The sequence below is a fragment of the Alligator mississippiensis genome, chromosome 4, assembly GCF_030867095.1.
Source record: "Alligator mississippiensis isolate rAllMis1 chromosome 4, rAllMis1, whole genome shotgun sequence".
Taxonomy (NCBI): domain Eukaryota; kingdom Metazoa; phylum Chordata; order Crocodylia; family Alligatoridae; genus Alligator; species Alligator mississippiensis.
Genome location: NC_081827.1, coordinates 244,126,842 through 244,153,078, shown reverse-complemented (window position 1 = coordinate 244,153,078; position 26,237 = coordinate 244,126,842). Strand labels below are relative to the sequence as shown.

General features: G+C 42.9%; 1 protein-coding gene across 2 annotated transcripts in view; it reads right to left on the bottom strand.

Moving 5' to 3' along the window:
* The window catches only part of SLC12A8 (solute carrier family 12 member 8), an 87,203-nt gene that overhangs the window by 9,934 nt on the left and 51,032 nt on the right, over positions 1-26,237 (bottom strand). For both annotated transcript variants that reach the window (XM_019480383.2, XM_059727454.1), the window contains exons 6-10: positions 25,014-25,127; positions 15,327-15,414; positions 12,923-13,010; positions 7,447-7,593; positions 461-1,148 (exon numbers count right to left, since the gene is read on the bottom strand). In XM_019480383.2, coding sequence (XP_019335928.1) covers positions 461-1,148; positions 7,447-7,593; positions 12,923-13,010; positions 15,327-15,414; positions 25,014-25,127 — 1,125 coding nt within the window. The remainder of the gene's footprint in view (positions 1-460; positions 1,149-7,446; positions 7,594-12,922; positions 13,011-15,326; positions 15,415-25,013; positions 25,128-26,237) is intronic.

Genomic DNA, 26,237 nt, shown 5'->3' with positions numbered 1-26,237 from the left:
ATGATTAATTATGGCTCCCTGCGCAGTGTGGGGATAATTACATTTTGATACACCAGGTTTTACACTAGTATCTCTTTACTCCTTTCCCCCACCATCCCATCCAGCATCCAGATGAAAACAAACCTTAGGACATGTTGCAAGATTTTTTAATGTGCTGCGTTAAAAAGGCATTTTCAGAATGGGTATACATTAAGCAACCCTACAACTCTTATATAATCTGGCCTGTTTTCTAGCAATTAATCTTCCACAGGCAAATTAGATTGGAACCTCTCCTGTGATTCATTATAATGAACTCTACCCTTACCTATAATAAAAGATATTATCGCCATGAATCACAGAATGACAGCCTCGTATAACGCTAGCTTCTAGCATGCTTGCAGAAAAGCACCAGGAGGACAGAGATTATTAAGCATTCCCTCGTGAAAACACAGATGTCCGTCTCCCCACTTGTAATCTTTACCTTCCACTTGCTGATTGCAGGGATCCTGCATCTCATTAAAAAGCTCGTCTCCATATTCCATGAGCTCATCGCCACACTTTTGCTTGGGGTCCCGAGCTGGCGACAAACGCGGACTCCTTTCGCACGGCTGATTCTGCTCAGCAAAGCTCTGTTGACGTTCCTCACTCAGCTCCAATGATTTAGCATCACAGTCATGAGCAGGGGAAACATGACGATCAAGATCCAGGAGAAAGCTATCTTGCAGTGTTTGTTTTGCCGGTTTCTTTATCTTTTTTGGCTTGACCTTTTGGCTTACATCCTTATCCTTCTCTTCGTCTTCTTTCCGAGTCCCCAGGTCTTTATTGAAAGGTTTAAAGAGCTGGTCCATATCTTTTGTGAATTCTAGCAAGGTGCCATCTGTCCTGCTTTGAACTATTCCATCTGACCCATACCTGGAAGGTTTGTTAAATATTAAAGGCTGGGAACAGTGGGCGGACCTCGAAGTCTCCTTTTGGGTCCTCCTGGACTTCTGCTGAAGGCTGTAACTCATGGAGACTGAGAAATAGGAATAATCCACACCAATGTATGTTAACATGAAATTGATGGTGACTATGGGAGCAAGGACGTTCACTTGCCCAACGAAGACAAAAGCCATGGTGATGAGACTCGTTAAGCAAATTGCAGCCACTGGTGTCTTATTAGGTCCTTTCTGTTTGGTAAACCAACAAATGGATTTGAATACACATTCACATATATCATCAACTTCAAAGTGAAGGTGACACACACTGTTGACACTGGCAGAGGATTAGCTACAGGTAGGCAGAGTTTAGGCAATTTTCTTGGCACCTGGCTAGTCCAGAAACATGCACAGAAGCATTATAGACTAGTGGATTAAGCAAAGGCCTAGAATTCAGAAACACCTGAGCTCCAATCTGACCTCTGACACAAACTTGCTGTGTGGCCCTGGACAAACTTTTTCACCTCTTTTATTTTCCCTGTCCATGAAACAGAATGATAAAGCAGTGATAACCTCTCACCCCAAGTATTAAAAGGATTACTGGATGTTTGGGCACTGATTCAGAGACAAACACTTCTAATGATAGTTAATCATGCCTTTCCAATTGCAGAGCCATGCAAGAAAACACATTGCTACCAATTAAAAGACTTGCTGTAGGCTGCTGTCTGGAACAAGATCACAACAAAGGTTTTAACTATTAGCTGAAGTCAAACAAGAGTTGGAAGGGTGGATGCCATTTTATAGCTGGCCAGGCCTTTGCCCATAGCAATACTACAGGACTCCGCACTGAGCATTTCTCCCTCCCTGATAAAGTTGCATCTGGGCTAACACTGAGAGGAAAGCAGTAGGCAAGAGGTTAAGCAGTCAAGGATGTTGAAGGGTGTGTTTCAGGAAAAGCAACAAATGATGCCAGGCTGTAGTCAGGAAGGCAGGCGGCCACAAAAAGTAGTACTTTATTCTTTTAATTTGGGGTGGGGTAGAGGTGGGAAGAGGATGGGATAAAGATACAAAGCAAAGTGCATCCGGGTTGCAAAATAAAGGTCCAAGCTAGCAAGGTTTGAACTTTAATCCCAGGTCTAATGTGCACACCCTTCCACTGCCTTGGACATGTCCCTCAATATTTCTAGCCCCCTCCATGCCTCTGCAACCCCACTCAAAGCTGAAAAAGTCATTGATATGGGCATAATCTGGCCTGCAAAAAGCTCTATTCTGAGTGATTATGTGCGAGATGTAAAGAAACCAACTCAACTCCTGAGCTTCGTCTTCATTAAGAAATTTGTGTTTAAAAGCTATCAAGAAAAGAGTTTGCTGATATGGCGCTACTGGTCAGCACTGATCAGAACAAGCACTGAGCAAATCCTAATGGTGTAAGGTTTATCTGTAATTAGACAGACACTGAACGTGACTTGTCATTGTCCATGCTCACCAGTCAGGCATGGTCCAAAGCACATCTTCACGGTTGGTTAAAAATCAAATTACATTCCACATGAAGTCCCTAGTGAAGATGTGCTCTTATAGCACAGGATGAGTATCTCCTTACATGCAGTCTAGAAACTGATAACCCACAAGGGGTAGGGATAGGGAACCTCACAAAGCTACTTTCTCCACGGGAACCAAACTCAAATTGAAACCGAAGGCCTGATGGAAACCCATGACCTCTCGCACACAAATGAAACTACTCATGTTAAAGTCTTTGATGACCTCCTCCCAGACCCATTACTCTATCCTCTTTCTCCTTGACCTACCAACTACCTTCAACATAATCAACTATGCTCTTCTTCTTGAAGTCCCAACCTGCCTTGGCTTCCATGACTCTGCCATCCCCTGGATCTCCTCCTACTTCCCTTCACCGCATCACTCACACGAGTCTCCTCGTTCCCTTTCTGACTTTCTGCAGGGGTCCCATAGCTCTACCTTTTGTCCCCTCCTCCTTTCCCCCTACACATCCTGTCTTGATGATCTCACCCACGTAACACAAATTCAGTTATCATTAGGGACTATGGACATTTGGGCTTCAGTGGATTTCAAAGGAAAGCCTGAAATTTAGCATTTCCCTTGAAGCCCCGGAAAACTAATTTGGCGAGAAATGGCCTAAAACCATGGGGGGAGAGAGGAAGGGAGGGGAAAAATTGTTTAAAAAAAAAAAAAAGAAAAAAAATGCTTACCAAAGCATGAAGAAGAAAGGCAGCAGAGCCCCAGAAACACTGTGGAAACCCCACATGAGTTTTACCTAGAAATTATTGTTTAATAAGTGGTGAGCTTTACTTTCGTAAACCAGCTGAAGAACTGCCTGTGTGCCGCTGTTCAATGGCCATCAGCCCCATGGCGGGCTCTTTTAGCCCGAGGCATGGGAGAGCCCACCCTGAAAAAATGCCTCAAAATGGCTTTGGTGAACCTGCGGAGAGCCCGCTTTCCCCCCTGCCAGAGCCTGAATTACAGTGGTCCCTAGTTACCATCCTTATGCAGTGGACTCAGAAATCTCTCTCTACTTCTGTATCCTTCTGGAGAAGCTAAAATCTCTGCGTGTCTTTCTGACATCTCCTTTGGAGGGCCAGCTGTCAGTGCAAGCTAAACGTGGCCGACACAAAGCTCTTAAAGCAGGCTCAACGTGATTGAAACAGAGCTCTTAATTTTCCACTCAGACTGTCCTTGCTACCTTACTGATCAGCCCAGATAATGGCCCTAATCTGTCCATCTAAATCTGTCCGATTCTGCCCAAGGGTATGAACATACTGCAGAGTAGTTTAGAGACACCTAAGCTAGTTTTAAAGGAGCTTCAACGTAGGCAATTAAACTCTTTAAATGAGCTTGTTTAGGTACCAGAAACGGAGCTAGCCCTAGTCGTACGGAGCTCTGCATGGGAGAAGCGACTATGACGAGGAAATGAAGCTTCTTTTATCTAAACGCTCGTACTAATGCCTAGGACACTGCTTCAGTGAAGCAAGCACTAAAGGCAGGAAGGGGATATTACAGAAGTTTCATTATCAGAAGGATGAAAATACCAGAAAAGGAAGAAGAATTATTAAAAAGGTATAGGAGTAGAGGGAAAATTAAATTAAGCGGGCAAAAATGTAGCCAATTTAGCCCGAATGTACAAAGAGAACTCTAAGGTGCCAAATGGGACAGATTTTAGACTCACAGATGATAGACTATAAAATTTATTAGGATGCAGAAGAAGAGTCTCTAAAGGGAAGGAGGGGAAGACTCAGCTGCTGCAACACTGGAAACCAGACTGGACAAGACACTGTCAAGAACAATATTGCGTTGGCTGAGTGTTGCATGAGATAGCTTACAAAGTCTTTTTAACTTCCTATTTAATTCCTGTATGCTTTGAAAAGACTTCCTGATTATTTTAAATAAAAGACAAGCAAGTTTTTTTGGAAGCCTTCAGAAATGTACCCGTAGTACTAGAAACACTATAGCAGACCTGGGGGTGACTAGCTTTGAGTCCAATAGTGAATCCCATTGCTCATCCTGAATGACATGCACAAGTGAAAGAGCAAATAGTGAAAAGTAAGTTGTGGTTCTAAACTTCTTGCAGTTGCAGCAATTTAATTTAATGAGGCATTTTCAAATAGCAATTAGGTGCCTAATTCCTATGGACTTCCAATAAGAGCCAGGTACATACATACCACTTGTAGCTTGGCAAATGTCTTCTCCAAGACCTTAGTAAGTCAAATGGAGTAGAAATCTAAATCATGGAAGAACTGCTTTAATAATATCTTTCTGAGTACATAAACAAAAAATGAACTAAAATAAAAGTTTTTAAAAATGTTCTGACAAGACTGGGGCTCTTGCCCGTAACTGGAAGCCATGCTGATCACATGAAGATACCTCTAATGCAGAAGGTACAACACTGCAGTCCATTTGCACCAAAAGTAGCACAAGATGTGTCCCCTCCAATATTTTCCATTCTGTAGTTCCTTTTACTGCATGTGCTTCTTTGACAAACCCACACCTCAAGTGGAAACTATTTCCATTTCCTCCTTGCTTATTTGTTAGACAAGAGTAATAAGTTCTGGACCTTACATGTTTTTACAACAATATGAGAAAAGCATCTTAAGTACCAAGGAATGGTGTTCTCAGAAAGCATCTTAAATATTAGGAAGACTTACTGGGTTGGGAACAGATGGTAGAGTCTTGGGATGCCTATGGCTTAGAGTTAAATCTAGAGAAAATAATAATATCCTCCATATCAACAAGGATTAGGTGGACCACAACAATGTTTAAATCATTGTAGTAAAGAACGGGGGTGGAATGCATTAGGGGCAAGTAAATGTATTAACTGCTTGGTCCACGAACCAAATCAAGAGTTGCATCTCAAAGTGATGGGTATAAGGCACGGAGGAAGGAGATCTTCCTTTAATTCCTTGCCTGTTTTTAAAGCACTTCCTCTAGTGGCACTTTGCCAGCACAAAGGAGTTCATATTAGGAAATTTTATGAGAAGACAGAAGCTTGCTACCAAAGCGCTATGTAATGCTGGAATCAACCAACACAGCTCTATCAACTTATCAGCCACTGCGTCAAAGTCAATGAGAGCTAAGCCAATGTAAATTAGCACAAAAACTGGTCTCTCCACAGTTTGTGCTAGCAGGAGCCAGTTAACTAGTTTCAATAAGTTGTCGGTTTTGTTTTTTTTTTAATTATTAATACTTTCATTTTATGAGGCTCTCGCACAGAAATATAAAATAAAGAGCACATAAAATGGACCTATTCATACATTTTTTTCTCTCTCCACTCTATAACAGAATGGCTGGTTATTGTCAGGCTGCCGTGGGAGAGCGTTCTACCCCCACATCCCTTCATTTAGAAGAAAGGGGGTCATATAAAAGAAGGGATTGCTCTGAATTCAAAGCCCAGGTCTGCAATCCTTATTGATGGGAGTAGCTCAGGTGCACTCGGTGGGGCTGCACATAACAATAATCTCTAGGCCTCTGACCAATGTTCAAATAAGGTGGATAGGATCTGATCCATGATCCCAATAACTGCACCTCTTGCCATGCCATGTGTGAATGGCAGGAGGCACAATGGCAAGATCGAGGATCAGATCCCAGCTGCATTTTATTGCTAGTGCGGGGCAGGGGGGCCCAGTAGCATGATTTTGGGCTTTCCCTGCACCAGCAAGTAGCAAGCTGGATGCCTGGTGCACCCCAAGGCATGGTGAGGTCTGAAGGCTGGGACTGCCCATCAGGTGATCAGTGGTCCCAGTGACGGGAGTGTACTAGTCTTGAAGGGTTCTGGTGCACTACCGAGGCTTGAAGCACTGATCAGCTTATTAGTGCTGGCCACATGTTCAACTGAAGGTGTGATAGGAACCAGCCACAAAAAGTTATTCCGCATGTTTTGTGTGTGTAGTAACTGTGGTTCATCCCGTTTTATAGCACCATTCACCGCCTGAATGTGTGGCCACGTTACTACTTATGACATGCTTAATTGACTAATCACTTTTTAAGTGTGCCAGGGACTTTACTTACCCAAATAAAGGCCCAAGAATGATTCTGGCACCTCATGATGCAATTAAGTGACCTCTGCCCTATGATTCAGAGGTCCTAAAATAAAGGCCACAAGTCCACTCTTGACAAGACTAGCCCCAATTTCTGACATCAAGGGGGACAAGAGGCTTAGGGAAGAATGACAAAGATGCTTGAATTCCAGTTATGACCCAATTCTGCAAGGACCCCAAGCGATCATTGGCTTGAAAGGGGTTAAAATGTGCATGAATGCTTTGCTGAATCAAGGTCATATTCAGCACGACAAAATATTATTTTCAGCATGAAAAAATATATTTGCCATATTAAAAATATATATAATGAATAATTACTAATAAAAATTAAAAATTATTTTTAAAATAATAATAAAATGTATATACTAATAATTAATCAAACTTATTGGCTCATTTAGAGAGGGTACCATAAAAGAAGTGGAACCTAAAAAAGGCCTGAGGGTAAAAGTCTTTCAAATCAGCTTTCCATGGGCAGGCAAGAGACTGATGGGGGACAACTGGCATACTTTTGAGGACATTTCTGGGAGACAGGAGGCAGGGACCACAAAATCAAAGACAGGATCATGAAGTTAGGAAAGAAAGGAGCTACACAGGCTCTTAAGGCAAGGACCGGGGCTTCAACTTCATGCCATGAAGGAGAGGTGGTCACTGGAGGGATTCAAAGACCTTATTTTGCATGAACTATGAGGAGCAACATGCATGCTGGGGAGAGCGGAGATGAAAAATTTACAGCAAGCAGATTGAGAGACAGGGGTGACCTGACCGATGGCTCTCATTGGGGGTACAGAGAGAACGGTTGCGTGATATTTTTTTAACAAAGCAAAATATTTCACTGTTATTTCCATGATCCCCGATAAGGTAAAATCACAAGCCCTCCCCACCCAGTATTTAATGACCATATATCAGCCATAACAAATGTAGTGAGGACAGACGCATTGTTTTGGTGTACAGAACATGCAGCTAATTCTGTATCACTGCTCACTAACCCCATGTCCAAGAAATGCGAGGATAGGTATCACTTTTTCCTGGGCGATGCACTGCAGAATTCGGGGTGCTCCATACAGACCGCCCATGCAGGAAGCTAAGGATGAGATATACAACCCCAGCAAAAACAAGAAACCCACCAGGGACACCTGAAAAAGGCAAAGAGAAAACAATTTTTTTGCTGTTTTTAACAAAGAATTTAACAAAGATTTTGAACACAGAATTGTACAAGTTAATGAACTGAACCGATTTTGTAAGTCTATGCAATTTTAACAGACCCAGCTGTTAGAAAGCAGCAACACAACATGCTCTGAATTGCGAGTGTAAACCGATAATACAGTAAAATGATCCTGTAAAAGCAATTCAGTGTTGAACACGCTGTACTGACGGGGAGCCAGTTGATAAGCTCACATCCAGAAAGCTGTGCCACTCGGAGCAAATGCAGCGAAAAAGCAGATATTAAGTTCCACTTAAGTAACTGGAAGTGAGTTTATTTCAGGAGAGCACACTTATATACAGAGAGCATCGTACAGGAAAACCTGCACAGTGCTCTAACCATCCAAAACAGGAAGACAAAGACAAACCCTTCGGTCCCACAGGGAAAAACTGATAGTGAAAAAAATCCACATTTAAACCAATTCAGTGCTGCCATTTCAGTAAATGAGATCTCAAAAACATGTTCCAAGGGATGTAATACTATGACATTATTTTCCTGTCTTAAATATGTAAGTAATTTCCTTAAGTGAAAAGAACATAAAGCATAAAAATCCTTAAAGCGACAGTACTTAACTGGGAATATTATTGTATTAAAAACCTGTCAGTCTGCCGTTACCCCATTTCCAATGCTCATACATATCTGTCGCTGAAGCAGAGACATCTTTTAGTCCTACTGTTTTGTAGTATGGTAACACAAGAGACCTCAGCTGAGACAGGATCCCATTCTTGTAATACTTTATAAGCCTATGTTAAAAGGGCACAAAAAAACTCCAGCCAACTCCACGGCACAATTTTTCTCTATGATTTAATTACACAAATTAGCCATGCAGATATCATTCCTTGCAAGAAAGCGTAGACACAACCGTTGTAAGCCTGCACAGAATAAGTTCTGGTTATCCAGAAACACGCTGACAGTCAGAGGATGGATGGGCTTGTGGTTAGCACATGCAAAAGGGAAACAGAAGGGTTTTCATTTCTCTCTGGAAAAATATGTCAAGTCCATTGTCAGTATTTTTCAACATATAAGTTAAGGGTTTATCAAACCTTAATGATGGACTACAAAGCAAGAGGAAATGGTGTTTGCCCTTTCCTGCTTCTCTGTGATATATGGAGATGGCTTCAAATGTCTTTTCCACAAGATTTTTCCATATGCTGTGGGCGGGAGGGTTTTGCATGTAAAAATATCAGGGATATCCACCTTTTCCCTGTCTTTGATGGAAGACCTTGGCAAAACGTTTGGGGCATTTGAACAATGTCGTCTCAAGACACTGGAGCTACAAATTTCCTTCCCTCAAAACTGGATAGAGATGTTGGGTCTTAAATTTCCCAAGTGACGAGGACAAGAAAGAATGTGTGTAGGCTGAAGAACAGGCTTAGTGCTTGCTGAGAGGGCCGATATCACTATGTCTGTATCCAGCTTCTTGTCCCCACGATATCTGAACTCTCAAGAAATTCCACTACTCACGAAAAAATGGCATGTTGTTAGCACAGGAGACCTAATGGGAACCAAGGACAGAGCCGTGACATTTTGCTGTAGGATTGCAAAGCCATCCTGTGCTCCATGGAGAGAGACCAGTAGGTCGTGTCCAGTGATAAATGACAACAGCTAACTGGATGAGTTCAGTCCTAATCAGGCCAGTGTGAAGCTAATGGAAAAAAGCTCAGAAGTCACTGCTGTGTGTTTAAGCAGGGGTGTCAAACTCATCCAGCCCCAGGTATAAACAACGGTGGGGTCAACATCCCTGTATTGCAGAAAGGATTAACTGGGATGCCCAGACAGCTCCACAGACACTCAGATACAGCCTAGACATCCAAAGGGTCCAAAAGCCATGCAAAGCAAGGGGGTTCATGGTGAACGCCAAAGACAATGATCAAAATGTCAAGACTAAGATGCAGGTCGGTCCTAGAGAGATTTTGGTCTCCACATACTGCTTCTTCCAAGAAGCTAGTTTTGATTTTATTCCAATGTCTACATGAAAGTCTCATTGCCTCTGAGGCTTGCTGAGCAACTCCCCCAGCTTCACTACACATGAATCAGCCAAGCTGTCGGACAGCGAGACGGACCCCTTAAGCTGCCAGTCCGATTTGACAAAACCTGCCTCCGACTGTCATTCCTGGTCAGCACGGTGGCTTCTACTTGGGCAAGTCCATCAGACAGAAAGTAAAATCCATGGGAAACAGGTCAACATTTCTGACACACAGATCCATCTTAGGCACACACACAGCCACATGCAGCACCCTGGACAAATTAATCCACTGCAACAAGACCACAGCAGTTCCCAGCTGGCATCTCAGGCAGCTCTATGCCCAGTGCTTGAGCTATAACAGCTTAATGAACACGGCCCTTTCCATGTGCTTGAAGACTGTCTGCACAGGAATAAGCCATGAACAAAGAGCCACAAAGTGCTGGGTTAACTGTCTCTTTCTACCCAGTATTTTTAATATCACTGTCCTTCAGCTATTTTCTGCAGGACCCTTCACCTTGCAGCCACCATCCTTCTTGCTCATAATCACCAGTTCTTAATCAGCTACACAGGTTGCATGTCACTACGTCTCCTCTGTCTCCCGGCCTATTCAGCACACCCCACCACTTCACTATGCATCCCTTTCAGGTGAAGTAGGGAAATGCACTGTTTTAAACACACCTGCCTTAGTGGGAGTGCTGCAAAACAAGCAACCCACATCCCCTCAAGGAGACAACAGCTAATGCTTGCCCTGATGTAAGGATCTTGAGCCCAGCACCAGATACACCTCGTTATTAGAATATTCTCGGACTTGAAAGGCAGGGGATTTTCAGAGCACCGCTGAATTTGAGGACCCTAAACTACCAAGGGTTGGATGGAGGTGAAAATAGGTTGAGAATTGCCTGAATTGCAGAGTTTGGTGGCCAGAGATGGGGTGATTTCCAAAATGGTGGGACAGAACAGCAGGTCATATCAGAGTCTGTCTGGGCATCTTGAGATGTATCTGCAAGCAGCAGGTATCCCAGGCTATTTCTTTATAATGATTTCCAAGAAATGAATCCCCAATCTGTCCATCAGCCTAAGGCACTTACATTGGCCCCTATTATAGTAGTATCTGAGCGCTTCTCAGTGTTACATATATTTATCTTTGCAACAGCTCAGTGGGTAAAGAAATGTTATCCTCATGTTCTACATGGGAGCAGGATCTAAAGCGACTTGCACAAGTTCACATGGGAAGCCTGTGGCAGAACAAGGAGCTGGAACCAGGTCTCCTGAAACCCAGGCTATCTAACCCACGTGACTATCTTTTGTCTCAGAAGTAACACATTTAAATACATACAGTATATGCCTCAGATTAGTGAGCATTTATTCCTGAGGTCAGCTGGTACAATGCCTAATGAGCGGGGACATATACATTTTTTAAAAGAAACCTGAAGACACATCGGCCTTTTTCTTGTTTATGAAAGCAGCTTGCAGCAGAAAGGAGACTGGACCAAAAATATGCAATTCATGTCATTTGGAGCGGGCATGTAAAATTTGTGTGCTTTGAAAATTCAGACCTTCTCTCTCTCCCTCTCTCTCATTCACATACACACCATCCTTATCCCAAGAAAATGCATTAAGTTGCAGATGGACAAAGCTGAAGAGGAACAAATAAGCCAGCATCAATGTTCATTAAGGAAACAACCAGTCCCTGTCGATTTTGGAATGCTATAAACAGAAAGAACAATTTATTGGTCCTATATTTTAAAAAAATAGTAAAGACAAACGATTGTGTCAAGCTTTGCATAACATTTCAGGCACCCAAAATGCTTGCATTTAAATGTACTACTTGACATTCCACTCAGGGCTAGGGGGAAAAGGTCTTTTCATAGAGCCTGGCAAAAGTTTAAAGAGCACAAATACTTCACAAGAATTTGGCACGTCAAGCCCATTAAATCACCTTTGAAATGAAATTACTTCATATCCTATTTTGCATGCTTAAAATGTCAGCGTGTATATATTCTAGGAAGAAAAACAGCCATTCCTCTCAGAAATGGACAGTTTGCACTTTTTGATTTGTAATAATTTTCCCTCTGCATAAGGCCAGTAAAACATTAAGCTACTTATAGTAATTCTAACAAGCCGTGCTTTGATACATCTTTTGTACTTTCAGTTCATAGTGCATAAGGGGGAAAGAAGATTGAGATTGTTTTTCATATTTCTTATTTCTTTATGATGTATGCTTATGGCTTCAAACTCTCTTCCACGGATATTTTTTCTGCTTGCTTTTCACAGGTTAGCAAAATTACATTTCTCTTTTTCTACTTGTTCATTAAAAGTATCCGTTAGCTAGTGCTTTTCATGTACAAAAAGACTGCCACATTTCTACAAAAAAGGTAGTGAATTAAACTGGCAAATGTACAATCATTCTGCTTCCTCCCTGAAATACGATTATGATTTCTGCCTTAGATAAGTACTATAAAACCACTTTAACACTAGTATTTCAGAATAAAATCTGAAATATTTTTTTTCATAAGACATTACAGGAAAAAATCTAGGGCTACATTCCCCTGGTGGGCAAATGAGACAGGAGATGTGTTCAAACAGATATGACAGGTTAAAATTTAGTTAAGAGAGATTAAATAAATGTAAAGCACATCCAACTAATTTAATACAATTAAACATTGCCAAATTACAGTGAGCATATCATTTTGGAGAAAGCACGATATTATGATATTAGCTACTTTGTGCAGAAGCATTTTACTTCCATTTAATATTAGACAGAGAAACGCGCTGAATTTTTTTATTTTAAAAGAGAGCTTCAATAACAAGGTCCATTGAATAGAAGAACACTACAAATCTACTTCAATGTGGACCATCAAGCATTTAATAATAATCCTTTTACTTGCGTTGCAATTGTACTACACTAGACATGAAAATGTAAGCTTCATTCAACTTAGTAAAGATGAGCAATGTGATTTTTAGAGACTTCAATTTGCTCTACGTTTCCACTGATGAAACCACATACTCTGAATACAGTACAGCATTTGTCGAAAGCAATATTATCATATTTTGGTTCTTAAAGAGATGGTGATGGGATTATGCCAGATTCAATCTTAATGGGCATGACAGAAAATACAAGATATTCATATCAATCATGCAGAGGAAGCTTAGGATGAAATTTTTCAAAGGAGTCTATGATACTGAAATCCCAGTGAATGTCATTCTAAATCCCTTGGGCTTCAAAACCAGCTTTAAATAATACAATGTGGACCATTTCTATAATGGACTGAGTTATTTTAAATTTGAGAGGTACCTTTTCTGCAATCATGAAGTCATAGCGGAGTGACTCCCGGGTACAAATGGCTCCCAGCAGAAAAACAAAGACCATATACAGAAACCACCTAAAAATAACAAGAAGAGATCATTTGTTCCCCAGGGGAGGAGAACAACAAGTGTTTTTACTGTTATCAATGTCTGAAGAGATTCAGGTACTTACTATGTGAACAAGTAACATGTGCATTATCTGTGGTGCTTCCCTGTTCTACATTTAAGGTCTATCTTAGTACCTTGGTCTATGTGGAAAGACAAACCAGAAAGATATGAGCCATGACCATGACATTTGTCATTTTTCATGCCAACTCACATGCCTCTGCTTTAAGCAAAATGGTTAAGCACATGTTTTGGTACAAGTACACCAGCAGTCCCACTGTTGTCCGCGTGGACTACCTGCATGCTTTGTGCTAAGCATTTGATACAGAGCAAGACTTTAAAATGGCATCTTAGGATGATGCAGATTCAAATGAGATCTTAGCAGGATTCTCAAAAACCACCTAACTCCGTGTTTTTACCTGGAGGCAATGTGGCCTAGTGGATAAAGCATCACTTTCTGACCTAGGACCTCTCAGGTCCATTCCCAGCTCTGCCACTACCTTGGACCTTCCTTCTGCCTGACTTCATGCTAAGACGGCTAACCACCTTTGTACCTTAACCTTGGTCAAGTCACTTGGCCTCTCTTTATCTCTATTTTTTTTTTTGACAGATGGAAAAACTAAGAAAAAAGGCAAAGCTAAAGATCCCCTCAAGGTCCCCTTAATTGTCTCAAGCCTGGGTTGGGGTGATTAAGGCAGACCAGCTTCTACAGCCAGTGGCCTGAATGATCAGATACCCAATTAAAGCTGGATTCATTGGGGGCAGCCATCAGCATGAGCCTGGAGCAGGGCTCAAACTTTAGCCTCTGGAGCCTTAGCAAGATGTCTTCACCACTCTGCCACCACATACCAACCTAGACTCATAGAAAATGAGGGTTGAACGGACCTCAGGAGGTCACATCTAGTCCAACCCCCTGCTCAAAGCAAGACCATCCACAGCTAGATCATCCCAGCCAATGCTTTGTCTAGCCAGGTCTTAAAAACCTCCAAGGACATTTTTTAAGGTACTTCTCCATCTGTAGAATGGGGATTTTCCTACTCTGTAGAGAAAGCATGTTGAGAGCTATGGATGAACAGCAGCTAATAAGAACTTGGAAATAATCTAAGCAAAAATATAAAAACACCTTGTATTTTTGTGAAATATTAGACAAATTGCTTCAGAAATAAATATTTGATGGGAAACATACCACAAATTGAGAGCTTCTTCCCTATACTTCTTTAAAACTTGCCACTTTGAATGTCTGCAAGAAAGTATCCTGAGCATCCTGTTTATAATATTAAACAAGACTAGAGTCTTTTATCATGGCCTTCCCACACATATTGCTAGATATGCATGCAAGAGGAGAGATGTAGCTTCCACTGGTCAGCTACATCTTGCTATACATATGTAATAGGAGTGGATGGATCAGGCAGGGAACTGATGAGAGCCTTAGCTTCACTGCCCATCACATGCCAGTTTGAATAGCAGCACCAGTTCTCCGGGTACCGCCCAGTAGAGTCTCAGTGACACTATCAACCTCTCAGTCCTCCTCAAGGGACACCCCAGCAACTACTACAGCTTATAATATGAGAGCGCACACAACTCTAGCATTCCTTTAGATATACAGGGATAATACTTAGATGTTCTTATATAAGGGTTACTTTCAGTCCTGGGTAACAAGCAATGACAAGTCTTCAAAATGCGATCATCATCCCACTGAAAACACTGAACACCTCTGTAACGGTAAAGTTACTATTTATTGTCAAACTCTGTTAAAAAACCCCTCTTGCACTACCACACAAATACTAATATGTGCTGATCAAGATTCAAAACCTCATACACAGAGCCAAAATGACATTCATTTGCTATCAAATGGGTTTCTTGTACCTGAGTCAAGCCTCATAAAAGCATACCCGAAAAACATGAACTACATCAGCTAATACAGTAAGAGACTCAATATGTTGCTTTATAAGACTTGTAATGTTTTTTTCTTTGAAAACAACCAATAATTCTGAATTCTACCCCGATGCAGCCTGATTTCAGGAGTCTAACAATACCAGAGTTAATACACTCCGCATTATGGAGCGATGCTGAGGGGAAAGGAAGAATTGATTTTATCTGCTTTAATGAATTTCTTCACTAAGCCATCCAGAGTAGGAGGTGGTAATGGATGATAATTTGAACAAGAGCCAGACTTTAATTTTCCAGATGGCTGAGTAATAAAAGGTTGATTGGAATATGAAAAGGATTGGTCACATCCAAGGCATGCAATAAACAGAAAGTAAATTCTTCCTTTTCTAGAGACTTACGAGGTGCCTATAGCAGCCAAAGACCCTAATGGGATGTTGGTAGCAGGCTTCTGGAGATCTCCGCTCATATTGAATCCAGCCATGACACCTGCATTTGGCAGACAAAAATAAACACAATCTAGAGTTAGACCCTTTACTGTTTGCTGCAGAGCTGTAGCTATATCATTCCACTTCACTCTTGCAAGTACTAATATCAGCCCCGCGTCCATATAGCTTGGTAAGGAACAATTCATGTATCTAATAGCAACAAGCTACCAATAACAAGCCCACAAAGAGCACTTTGTTCAGACTGGACAATGACACAAGAAAAAAGCATGAATTTAAACAAAAACGTCTTATCTTAATACAAACATCACAGAAAACAGTGTTGGTCAATTGTCAATAGAAAAGTGCTGCCATTCAACCCAGCAGTCCATTCAACAGGCCACATTGCCCAACTCTGACACACGTAGTTCGTCTCAAATATATTACAGGACCTTACATTCACGAGAGACAATCTTTATTATAAAATGACTTGTACTGTCAAGTGTCTAACAACTATCGCACATGCATTTAACAGGCAAAGAATAATAATACTTTGCATGTACACAAGCATCTTCCATCCAAGGATCTGCTTTATAGGCATTAGTTAAAACTCACAACACCCCTGTGAAGTGGGTTTTATCTCTGCTTTCCAGATAGGGAAACAGAAATACTGAGAGAGTGAGTAATATGCCTGAAGTCACAGGGAAATCACATAGTAATACGGGGAACAAACTAACTACCAAACTGTTTGTGATTACGACTGTGCGGTGCCACTAGTGCTTAAAAGGCTACTAGGAGATCTCAAGGGGCCAGGACCTGCATGAGCACATGGTAAAAGACAGTAGTTCCTGCTCAGAAAACTTACACCCTAAGTAGACAAGACAACAGAAGGATAAAGAAAAGGAGCATTAGTCCCATTCCCTCGGGGGTTAGACTGACTCCTTCAAACACAAGCATTCATAACCATGAGGCCAGTCAATAGTGCCAAAGGGCCAGACGGTGAGGACCAGGGCTGAGATCACTGCAGAATAACAATGAAGATGAATGTGCCGACTCCACAACACTAATAGTTTCTGTCAGCCTGGAAGTAAGTTACCAAAAAATGTTCTGCCATTCAACTGCGAAGCCAGCCGGGCGTTCGTTGTTTTAACGCTGCACAAGAATGATGAAGTCAGACTTTGGAATTGCAAATGAGTGACTACAGGCACCATTTCAGCAAGTGTCTACGGCATTTTAAGGCTCTACAATGAAATGGTTGCCTCACATGTGGATTTCTTCCTGACCCCTGGAAGAAGCAAATAAATCTCACAGTAAGTCCCCTTTGCTGAAGTATTTCTTCCTAGTTCAGTAGAAAGACTCCAAATGCTCTGAATGGCAATGGGCTAAGCACCAAAAGGGAGGGAGGAAGATTATTCTCATGGTTGGGAAGATAACCCAGGACTCTAAAATAGAGGTTCAATTCCCTGCTCTACCAGAGACCTCCTCTGCATGGCCTTGGGCAAGTAATTTCACTTCTTGGTGCTGCACTTCATCTGTTAAACAGTAACATGAGCCCTGCCAAGCCCAGATCAATTCCCACCACAGCCAAACTCTTGAAAGAAAGGGCTAACTTCCAAGTAAAGTAGCCAGGATCCAAATTGTCTTTGAATCTCAAACTTTGGAAAACTCAAACGTTTCAACAATCACAGTCAATAACCCAAGTTGCTCCTGAAACAGAGAGGAAGGCAGTACAGCTTTTGGAGCACCAGTGTGACATGGTGCTCGAAACCCATCATACTGAGTCCTGTACCACTTGCAGCTTCCAAATGCTGTTCACGCATAGCGTCCTGCAGGCAGCACTACAGGAAAGCACTCTGGAAGTGGCACAAATCATGGACAACAGAAGCAAAAGAACCTAATCACACAGAAAGTCACAAATGTCAAGCTAGATGATGATATAAAAGGTCCCTGAGTGACCGATGCCACTTGACAGGCCAGAAGCAATCCAAGATTATTATTGCCCAAACCGCTATTATGGAGCAGACACCAACCTAATGTATTTTCTGGCTGAATTCTCCAAACATCTGGCATTGTCCCTAAATCCTCAAGATTGAATCTGAGTCATGCCTGTGTCATCCAAGTTCTTACCTCAGCAAGGCACTGGGGATAAACGAAAATGGTGTTTTCTGGATTTGATGAGAAAGACAAAGACCTGCGAGTCATGTGTGCAGCGATAGCACCATAGCCCAACACCAACTCCTTGCCTCCCCTCGCACTGGGTCACGTTCAGATGAAACAAAAGGAAAGGCCAGACAAATAAATCCCTGCTGAAACTCATGAGAGAGAAATGATCTAACACTCGGGGAGGCAGAAAAGAGCTTCTCAAGGGTGAGTCCTATCACTGCTCTCTTGCCAATCTTGCTAGTGAACTGGACAAAATGTCCCAGTCAGTAATGTCAAAGGCTGCTGAAAGATCTGGGAGAATCAACATAGGTGGCCAGAAACCAAGGCAGTCTCATCTGCACTAAAAATAGGGTTCAGATCTTACTAAAGAGGAACCAGGTGATTCAGATAATGCCAAAATTGCTCTGCAGTTTCATTCTCCGTCATCTGATCCCAAAGGGTGTGTCATAGGGTAATGACCAGCAAAGATCAGCGTCACGAGGAGCTGTCCTGAGCAGATGCAATCACTCATCTTATAATGAAGGAGCCACCTGTGTTTTTGGAGATAATGTTAACAAAATCAGCTAATGAGACCTGTCACCTTCCTGCTAAGAGAAGTAGCTAGCCATGGTAGTCTGAAGGTGGGGCTGTTTTGTACCTTATAGACTAAATCAGAAAGCTTTTGTAAGTCGCAGCTTACTTCATACGAAGTAAAGATGGGTCTGACTTGCAGGCAGCAGGAGGAAACTCTTCCAGCAACTCCAGCTCCTCAGCAAGAAAAAGCGGCCAAAAAAATTCTACTAATTAGAAGAAGTTGGGACCTTTCTCTCCTGCAGACACAGACCTGCCTCCATGGAAGAAACTGATCCCCTTCAAATTTGAACAATCCTATCTGCAAAGTGCTCAAGGGAGAGAATTACCCACCTCCCTGTTTCAGTGAGATAGCAGCCCGGATTTTCCAAGCTGGCTATTATCTCACATGGCAGCAGATAATGACAAAGCCGCTGGACAAGGCAGGATAAAACCGTGGTCAAATCAGCCAGGAAACCAAAGGAGCATGGAGACAGCCTGTACATCACAGCTCCTCCCACTGTAATCCTACCCTGGGAACTATCCAGAGGACAGATGCATGCCAACTTTGGCAGGAGAGGACCACTTATATGGTAGATCAGACAGAATATAAACCACAGATGGATGCAGGTTTCAAACTTCACCATGTGAGGTCTTGGACAGCGGACCTTATTATGTGAAATAAATTTTTGCAATCACTACTATGCTACATTACTGAATAATGAGCAAAGGCCTGTTGCCACACTTGAAAGATGAGGAATGGAAAATCTTAGATTAAGAATTGTAGCTCATTTAAAAAAAGGGACCCAATTCTCTGCTGATATCTGCTGGCACCTCTCCACAGACTTCAATGGAGCTGGGCCAGCTTACATCACCAGATACCTTATCCCAAGATCTTTAAACCTCTTTTCTGTCATTTTGAAAGCACCAAGCATGGCATACACTTAGAACATGCTTTCAGTGCAAAGGCATTTTCCACTAAAAATCCCTTCAAACGCTATCTTGCTTTTATGGGTAGTACAATGCAGTGTGCATTATAAGATGCATCTTTATTAAAAGGAAAACCTTTAGGGCCCAGTTGAAATGTAATAAATTCTTTGCACAACAGCAGCTTAGGATCTCATGTTCAGAAACGCACCAACAACAGTATGTGCTGGTAGCTGCCACGATGCAAGCAACAGCACGATCAGTATGTGTTTGTGTGCACACGTGCATGCACACACATACAAGTACCTTGACCCCTTGCACATGCAAATTTTCAGTTAGCTGATCATTTGCACATCTAAGCACTTAAGTCAAGAATGCATCTGCACGTGTACTTTTGAAAAGCTGCCTATTTCTGCTTGGGCTCCCCACGCTGGGTTTTTTTCTCATCTAGAGCCATTGAATTAGCCTTTATGACATAATCTAGTAAATCTGCTTCTTCCATTCCCACAACCTTATGTGAGAGCCAGCCGCATATATATTTTTTGGATCACAGACCTCCTCTTTCTCATTACATTACAAAAACTGGGGGAACAAAGCCAGCTGAACTGCATTTCCATCTGCAATGCTAAAAATGGCTATTACATGGGAAGAAATAGGCTCCAATTGTGCTCATTGCTACCCAGCTGTAAAACTGGAATAACTCCACTCAAGAAGTTATAACTGGAGCTGTATCAGTGAAAATACAGACAAACAGAGGAGAACAAATGACCCTTGGCCATTTAAAAAAAACCAATGTCCCTAGAAAGTACAAGTTACTGATTAGGTCACAGATCTGTCGGGAAAGAGCTAAGCATAAGCAAGAAAAAAGACTCTGGTCCTCCCACCACTTAGTCCAATTTCCCTCTGCAATGAACCTTGTCACAAGAAGGTCTTACTTATTGATGTTAGAGAACATCCTCCCAAAGGAAATTATAATTGTACACCCTACTATCTGATATGCAGTCATGCTTGCTGAGCCTGTAACAGTTATTATATTTTGGGTTTTTGGTTTGGGGGGGGGGGGTTGGGGGCGAGTTGGGGGGGGAGGGGGGGAGAGGGATTAGGAACAATTGCAAAGATAGTTAAAAAAAAGACCCGCTATTAATTTTTTTCTTTCCTCTTGAAATACATCTTGGAGTCTCTTGGAAGGTGGTGGGGAAGAAAGGGAGATCTGGGAAACAGAGCGTCTTCCTTCAACTGAAGCTAAACTGCATTGCACATAATATCGTCTTTAACAATATTTGTATTGACTAAGTCAGAAAACCTTTCCTGCTAGGTACAGTTTCCCCACAGGTAACAATAAAATGTGATGGGTGGCATTTCCCAGGCTGTGGATCTGGGTTCTGCATGTGCCCTACTCCTTCTACAGGCTGCTCCCCAGCCTGTACACTGATATGATCCCATCCCTCTGCAGTAGGTGTCCCGCACCAGATGTACCAGTCTTCACATGAGGAACCCACAGTAATCCTTTCCAGCCTGCTATGATTGTAACCACCTCAGAGTCCTGCTGCCTGCCAAAGTTCAACCCCTGCTGCTGAAATATCATCCAGACTTCTCAGGCATTGGGAGGCAGAATCTGAACTGCATCCGTACTTCAGTCACAAGTAGGAGCACTTCAGCTAATGGATCCATGACTTGTCTCAGTTGGGACAGGCAGAGATAATGGGCACTGCTGCTCAGTGGGATGGCTGGTCACGCCAGGGTCCAGAAAGGAGAGAGAAGCTCTTTCATCCACAGTGCAATGAAAACAGTTTCACTCCAGTGACTGCAGTGCCAGGTTGAGAAGTTGCCTTTTTGGCAACAAAGGCACACTGCTGGCTCGTATGCAACTTATTGCCCACTGTAACCCACAGGCCCTTTTTTGCAGAGCTGTTGCCCAGCCAGTCACCCCCGGCCTGTCCTGGTGCAGGGGATTGTTCTGTCCTAAGTGCAGGACTTCGCACTTGTCCTTGTTGAACCCCATGAGATTTCTTTTGGCCCAATCCTCCAATTTGTCTAGGTCACTCTGAATCCTAGCCCTACTTTCTAACATATCTACTACTCCCCACACATTGGTGTCATCTGCAAACTTGCTGAGGGTGCACTCTATGCCCTCTTCCAGCTCACTGATGAAGACACTGAATAAAAGTGGGACCCCTGGGGCACTCTGCTTGACACCAGCTGCCAACTAGACACTGAGCCGTTGATTACTATTCTCCGAGCCTGATGCTCCAGCCAGTTTTCTGTCCACCTTACAGTCCATTCATCCGGCCTGCACTTCGTGGGAGACAGTATCAAAGGCCTTGCTAAAATCAAGTTAGACCACATCCACCCATCTACCTGCACCCACAGAGCCAGTCATCTCATCGTAGAAGGCAATCAGGTTGATCAGGCACGACTTGCCCTTGGTGAATCCATGCTGACTTTTCCTAATAACCTTTTTCTCCTCCATATGCTTACAAATGGATTCCTTGAGGATCTGCTCCATGATTTTTTTCCCAGGGACTGTGGTGAGGCTGACTGATCTGTTGTTCCCTGGATCCTTCTTTTTTCTCTTTCTTAAATAGGGGCACTATGCTCGCCCTCTCTCAATCATCCCGGACCTCCCCTGATTGCCATGAGTTTTCAAAGATGATGGCCAAAGGCTCTGCAAGCACATCAGCCAACTTCCTCAGCACCCCATGGACTTGTACACATCCACCCTTACTAGGTAGTCCCTAACCTGTTCTTTCACCACTGTGGGTTGCTCACCTCCTCCCCAAGCTGTGCTGCCCAGTGCAGTGGTCTGGGAGCTGCCCTTGCCTGTGGAAACTGAGGCAAAAGAGGCATTGAGCACTTCAGTCTTTTCTGCATCCTCTGTCACAAGGTTGCCTCCCCCATTCAGTAAGGGACTCGCACTTTCCCTGATCCTCCTCTTGCTACCGACATACTTGTGAAACCCTTCTTGTTACCCTTTGCATCCCTTGCTAGCTGCAACTCCAATTGCACTTTGGCCTTCCTGATTTCATCCCTGCACGCCCGAGCAATGCTCTGATATTGTTCCCTAGTTATTTATCCAAGTTTCCACTTCTTATAAGCTTCCTTTTTGTGATTTAGTTTCTGAAGAGTTCCCTGCTATGCCAAGCTGGTCTTCTGCCATACTTGCTAGTCTTCCTGTGCAATGGGATGGTTTGCTCCTGCACTCCCAGTAAGGTTTCTTTAAGGTCCAGCCAGATCTCCCAGACTCCTCTCCCTCTCAGCCTGGCATCTCAGGGGACCCTGCCCATGAGTTCCCTGAGCAAGGCCAAGTCTGCTTTTCTGAAGTCCAGGGCCCTTACGCTGCTATTACATTGGCTCCATCCCCTGCTCTTCCATGTGATACCAGGCAAATCAGCTTAGACTATTTGGGCCTGAGCTCCTCATCGGTAAGCTGAAGATCATACTTCCTTACTCCTAAATCCCTCGTCTCCTCAAAATGGATTGGAGGCTCTTGAGGATAAAGACTGTCTCCGTCCATGCACCTGAACAGCACCTTGCGCACTGGGGTCTGATACAGGGGCAGTCCCTACATAATACAGAAGCTGCAGTAAGCTCACATGAGCACGCTGACATGCTGCTACCACCAGAGAATCATTACAATCTGGCAAATAAGTGAAACAATAAAAAAAAAAGAAGAAGAAAAGGAAAGCAGCACATGGCTACTAAATTAATTATACCACATATCACACACAACTGTTTCCTTAAGAGACTATTTAACATCACTGCTGTTCTGACTACTGTTAACTAATTAAGTAATCCGCTACCAGGCCATTAAATAAGTTATATCTATTAGCTTTGGCTCCTTTCCCAGTTGCCAAGCATTAGCAGTGATGAAGAACCATTTAATAACACTAAGGTTAATTTTCTCTGCATGAGCATTTTTCTTTCCATGTTCTCGGTCTTAGGGGCAGCCCCACTCCAGCACTGATTGCAGAGCCGACACTGGCAGGTTGCTGTGGCCAGAAGTCACTAGAGCTATGAAGAAATGGGGAAAAAACAAATACAAACTTTCCTGGGATTTTACCACTAAGACTCTCAGACCAGCAAGTCTCCCACAACGAAGCAGAAGGTATCGCTAGCCAAGCTGACAGCCAGTAAGAAATGTGTTTAAGTAAAACACACTTTCACTGGGCACATGGAAGGAGCTGTTTGCTGAGCCACAAGCCAAGCTGGGCTCAGAACAAAGGATGGTCAATGAGATGCCAATAAGCAAGAAGTCCAGCACTTAGATTGGTGGCACGGGCTGCACCAAGGGGCTGAACCCCATCAGGAGCCCTGGAAGAGAAAGGGAGGTCAGGGATCTCTGAACACTGCACAGTCAAGCCTGTAAGGCTCACCGGATGGGGATTCAAAAGCTTTGAAGGGCTTCAGTCCTTGCATAGACAGCAAACAAAAGGGCAAATATCCTGGTGGCTTCTAAATACCTGGAGACAGGAGAAAGGTAGGAGCTACAAGCACCCTAACACCACTGCAGCGATAACAGACCACTGCCTATTCTTTCCCCCGAGACAACCACTTTCTTTATCAGGAGCACTATCAGACCCACGGCAGCTTTCAGGAGTGTTAAGGAAACGGGTAGCAATTCCCTTCTAGAAGAGGGCCACACGAGCCACTGAAAGACACATTCTTCGGCCGGTTTTTGCAGGAATTTATGTAGCCCCGGAGATCCAGCTGGCTGAAAGAACATCTTGGAACAAAGAGGGAGTAATGGGAATGCTTCTTGGTCCAAACCCACTGAATCGATGCTAGGTAGATTTCTAACAAAATGAGTTTTGTCTCATACGACTGGAACACTCACTGGTTTCATCTGTTTTATGAAACCATAAAACATGCCTCTCTGTATTGAGGCAGCTCTGCTAACGACTTTCAGTTAGTTGCTTAGAGCTAATCCTCTACAAATTCATTCTATAATCCACGGATTCATCACTATGGAAACTGCTTATAATCAGTACCTTTTATAGTTTAAAAACAGCATCAACCAGAAGTACTCTTAACTCGAATGGATGGTTATTTCATTCCCACTAGGCAGTGCCAGGTTCAGGGCTTCTGGTCCTTTTGTTAATTTAGGGAAATTAAATAAAACCCAGCACAGAACTGAATTTAACACATGTGTCAGCTGAAATGATAAGCAACAGTATGACACACCACACCAACAGCTGTCAGCATATGGCTGTGCTGAAGTGAAGGTATGTGCAATCATTAGCAAGAGTCTCCCAGTAGCTAGGCAATGGCTAAGAGGCTAGTGTGAAGAAATACCTATAATTAGGGAGGTAGGAACAGGGTGTGCAGATAGCTGTAGGCAAGAAGAGAAAGTATGTGGCTGGAAAACAGCACATGAAGAATCTGCTCTCAACTCTACCATTGCTTTGCTGCATTGCTGTAGGCAAAACAAAACTGTGCTTTCACTGTCTTCTCTTGCAAAGTGAAATTAGAAGGCTTTCCTAGTTTAGGATAAGTGTTTAGGAGTTGCTACTCAAATTTAAGAAATAAAACTGGATCACCACCTGAAAAGGTAGGTTTAATAGTAGAGCCTAACAACAGTGACCTATACCAATGCCTAATACTGAGCTTTGGCACTTAGGATGATTTTTGTAGGTAACCAACAGGACACCTAACAAAGAAATCCCAGCTCCGTATATCAAGGAGTTAAGAGAAAAGCATCAGCATCCATTAGGAAAGGACGGAAAAAAGAGCCATGAGAATTAGGAGGTAAAGCCAATTACAGCTCAGCACCAGATTAACCCACAAATGGAATTTCTGACCACACAGAAAAAGAAGATTAAATTTAGAGTGGAATAAAACTATGTAGGAGATGAGACATCTCAGGCTTGCTAATGCCCTCTGAACTCAGAGCTTCAAGCTGGCATGCCAACTTTGAGTACCGGGGTCTCTGGTTAGGTTGCCCTGCCAGGGTGCCACGAGAAATTCACCTGCGTCCTCCTCTCTACAAGGCAGCCTATGTGGCAAACATCAGACAATAAAACGTACCTGTAGCAGCTGGGAAAAACACTCCAAAAACAGTGAAGAAGGACTCCCCTGGGCTGTATTCTGGCAGCGTGTTGTTAAACATTAGTTCTTCGGAGTATCCCACAAAGCCATGCTCTGTGAACACAAGAGGTTGGGAAGGAACACGTGAGAAAATAGATTTGGAAGACAATAAAATAAGTGCCCTATTTGCAGTGCTTCTTTCGCATTCGCTCCTGCCTTCTATCCTCCGAGAAAGTCTGTTTTCCAAAATACATGTGACAACGCCAGCTGGCTTTCAGCGCTAGGTTTGGAATAACTAGTTCAGGAAAAGAAAAAAAAAGCTGAAAACATCTGAAATTGCCCAATTTTAACATTTATGGAGAAACTCTGGCTAACAGCAACTAAAAGGGTCTCAGTTCATATGTACCTGCATAGGAACACTGGAGTCCAGGGACCTCTGTGGACACATGCCTGCTTATATTAAGACCCACAATTTCTGCCTACATGGGGAAATGACAGGCAGAGCTCCAGCTAGATGATTATATCGCTACAATGATGACACACTGACTGTGACTCCCGCACTACAAGCAGCTTTTCAACTTTACCTGTGGCCACTTGCAGAAAAGGTGCGAGTTGGCACGTATGTTTTTATTGCATGCATTAGGTAGGTCTTTTCTGCAATCAAATAATACAAACACATGCCCTACCTATGTCCATTAATTGTGCTACGTTGTACTATAGTGGTTTTTCTTCCTTTTGAACTGAGGTATGTTTGCCACTATTCCCTTGGGATTGTACGCAGCCCCAGAGCCAGGCCGAACTAAGCAACACTGCATTATAAAGGTCCGCTTCCATGCAGAGGAAAATTATACTTGAACAAAGTTACACCTGAACAAAATAATTTTCTCTAAAACCTGGGGCGTCTTTGCATGTGATCCAGTGTGGGGGCGGGCACTTTAATTACAGTGGCTCTCACGAGCTGCTCTAATTAAAGCGCCTGCAGTGTCTCGTGCATTCAGCATCCCACGCTTCAAAAGTTGGCAGTAGACTGCTTTAACTAAAGTTCGTCAAAGGGACTTTAGTTAAAGCACCCCCACCAGCATTTTGAAGTGCAGGAATGCTGAATACATGCGACACTGAGGCTGCTGGAATATACTAATTAGTCTAGATTAATCAAGTCTGCTCTCACACGCTAATTAGCATGCACTGGAACAGACAGGCATGTGTACAAAGGGCATTACACCA